Source organism: Eimeria maxima, genomic scaffold, assembly GCF_000499605.1.
Source record: "Eimeria maxima Weybridge genomic scaffold, Emw_scaff254, whole genome shotgun sequence".
In the NCBI taxonomy this organism is placed as follows: Eukaryota; Apicomplexa; class Conoidasida; order Eucoccidiorida; family Eimeriidae; genus Eimeria; species Eimeria maxima.
This window is the reverse complement of record NW_013563737.1, coordinates 13,565-16,064: the sequence shown is the minus strand read 5'-3', so window position 1 is coordinate 16,064 and position 2,500 is coordinate 13,565. Positions and strand designations below refer to the sequence as shown.

The 2,500-nt window shown below is 50.6% G+C and overlaps 1 protein-coding gene across 1 annotated transcript in view; it reads right to left on the bottom strand.

The window, feature by feature from the left end:
- EMWEY_00024570 (ribosomal protein L15, putative) overlaps window positions 1-2,500 on the bottom strand; it is a gene marked incomplete at both ends in the record, with an annotated part of 5,487 nt that overhangs the window by 81 nt on the left and 2,906 nt on the right. Inside the window, 3 exons of the mRNA XM_013478026.1 lie at window positions 242-1,080; window positions 1,328-1,402; window positions 1,970-2,500. The exon at window positions 1,970-2,500 is cut by the window's right edge and continues 239 nt beyond it. Coding sequence (XP_013333480.1) covers window positions 242-1,080; window positions 1,328-1,402; window positions 1,970-2,500 — 1,445 coding nt within the window. The remainder of the gene's footprint in view (window positions 1-241; window positions 1,081-1,327; window positions 1,403-1,969) is intronic.

The window sequence follows — 2,500 nt, the reverse complement described above, 5'->3', positions numbered from 1 at the left end:
ACAAGGAGACAGCAGCAGCAGCAACAGCAGCAGCAGCAGTAGCAGCAGCAATAGTAATTGGTTAGAGTCTCCTTCCTTCCTCCTCCCCTATTCTTCTGCCCCTTTCCCCTCTCCTTAGCTCCCTCCCTATACACTCCACCAGCGGCCTATACACCCTACGAGCTGCCTATACACCCTACGAGCTGCCTATACACCCTACGAGCTGCCTATACACCCGAATAAATTGCCCCTATGTTTATACCTTAAGAAGTCTCTTTGTTGCTTAGGTAATCTTCCTGCATGCACATAACGTCTTGGTATCTTATTCACTATAGGTAGAGGAGGATCGAACTCCTGCTGCTGCTGCTGCTGCTGCTGTTGCTGTTGCTGCTGCACTTGCTGTTCTTGCTCCTGCTGATCTTGGTGCAGCATTTGCTGCCTCTGCTGCTCCCGTTGCTGCAGTTGCTGCAGCAGCAATTCCTCCTTAGGTATAAGATTAGCTGCTGTTGCTCTTATTATATCTTGTTGTATACCATGAAGGGTTTGCTGCAGTGTCTCCTTTCTTGCTGCTAGTGTCTCCTGTCTCCTCTTATATTTACCCTTATAGGGACTCAGCAGCAATTTCCTGCTGCACTCCTCTACTCGTTGCTGCATGCGCTGCAGCTGCAGATACACCACACGTCGCTGCAGCCAAAGGATCTGTCCTAATGATAAACCTGCTGCTTGCTGCAGTTTATATGCATGCGCTTCTGTCTCCTTTTTCTCCTCTCCTCCTCTTGCTGCTGTTGCTGCTCCTGTTCCTGCTCCTGTTGCTCCTTCTTTTGCTGCTGCTGTTGCTGCAGCAGCACCGGGTTCTGACGGAGACTCAGATATAGCTGAAGTCCCTTCGTCTTCTTCTGCTGCTCCTGCTGCTTCTGCTGCTTCTGTTGGATCAGCAGCAGCAGCAGCAGCAGCAGCAGCAGCAGCAGGAGCAGCAGCAGGGAATGAGTAATCAGGATTATATTCAGCAACAATTCTATCATGTGTCCTTGGTTGTAGAAGAAGACATCGACCCCCTAATCTTATTATTGCTCTTGCTGCTGCACGAGTAAATGCATGCGCCTGAGCAGCAGCAGCAGCAGCAGCAGCAACAGCAGCAGCAGCAACAGGAAAAGCAGGTATAGAAGTAGCAGCAGCAGCAAAAGGAGCAGCAGAAAAAAGTACAAAACAAGAGAAAAACAGCAGCACGAATACCATAAGCAGCAGCAGCTACAGCAGCACAAAACAGCAACAGCAGCAACAACAAAAGAACTAACAGCAGCAGCAGCAGCAACAGCAGCAGCAGCAGCAGCACGTATGTATTATTTACCTTGACTTGTAATCCTTTAACAGTTAATTCTCTTCTGCCGTTGCATCTCTTACGGCTTAGAGGTGGACCTACTACCTAAGCAGCAGCAGCAGCAGCAGCAGCAGCAGCAGCAGCAGCAGCAGCAGCAGCAGCAGCAGCAGCAGCAGCAGCAAAAGGAGATAAATGGAGATGAATGTGCTGCAGACACTTGCTGCTGCAGCTGCAGCAGCAGCAACAGCAGCAGCATTGTGGCCACCAGCTACAGTACCCTCAGCAACAACACCACCAACAGCAGCAACAGCAACAGCAGCAACAGCAGCAACAGCAACAGCAGCAACAGCAGCAGCAGCAGCAGGAACAGGGGGAGGAGGTAAATTACCTTGATAGGTGCGTCTCTTTTATATTTACCTAAGAATACACCTTTATTAAGAAGGAGACACCAATCAATTGTCTCTCCTTGCATGCATGCATTTAATTTATTTATAGGCAGCAGCTGCTGCTGCTGCATGCGGTACTTTTTCCTAAACCCTGTACCTAATTGACGACCAACAAATTTAGGTAAACGGCGGTATAGGGGCATCTGTCCACCTTCAAATCCTGCAGCAGCAACAGCAGCTGCAGCAACAGCAACAGCAGCAGCAGCAGCTCGTCGTCGAGACCTACTCTCCATTCATGTATATTGCCTGTCTCTGGTGATTTAATTCTCTTCGCCATTTTCCTTCCGTATATTATTTGCATGCGCTCGTCCTCAGCTGCCTGCTGCTGCTGCTGCTGCTGCTGCTGCTCTTGCTGCTGCTGGTCTTGCTGCTGCTGCTGCTCTTGGTCCTGGCAGTCTGTACTGCTAGTAGTAGTACTACTGCTACTGCTAGTGCTGCTGCTGCTGCTGCTGCTGCTGCTGCTGCTGTTAGTGGTGTACAGTGCCTCCCTCCATTGTTTCCTGACCCTAAAGTCCCATACAAGTGTCTCCGTGTCTCCTTGCTGCTGCAGCGGGGGAGGAGGAGGAGGCAAGTGCTGCTGTGCTGCTATTCTTGCTGCTGCTGCTGCTGCTGCATTTATTTTTTCTGCATCTCTTGTACGTTTTATATCTGAGGGTTTAGGGGTAGGGAGAGGAGGCCTACATCCACGAGCAAATGGTCGCTGCTGCTGCTGCTGTTGCTGCTGCTGCTGCTGCTGCTGCTTCCTCTCCTCCTCCTG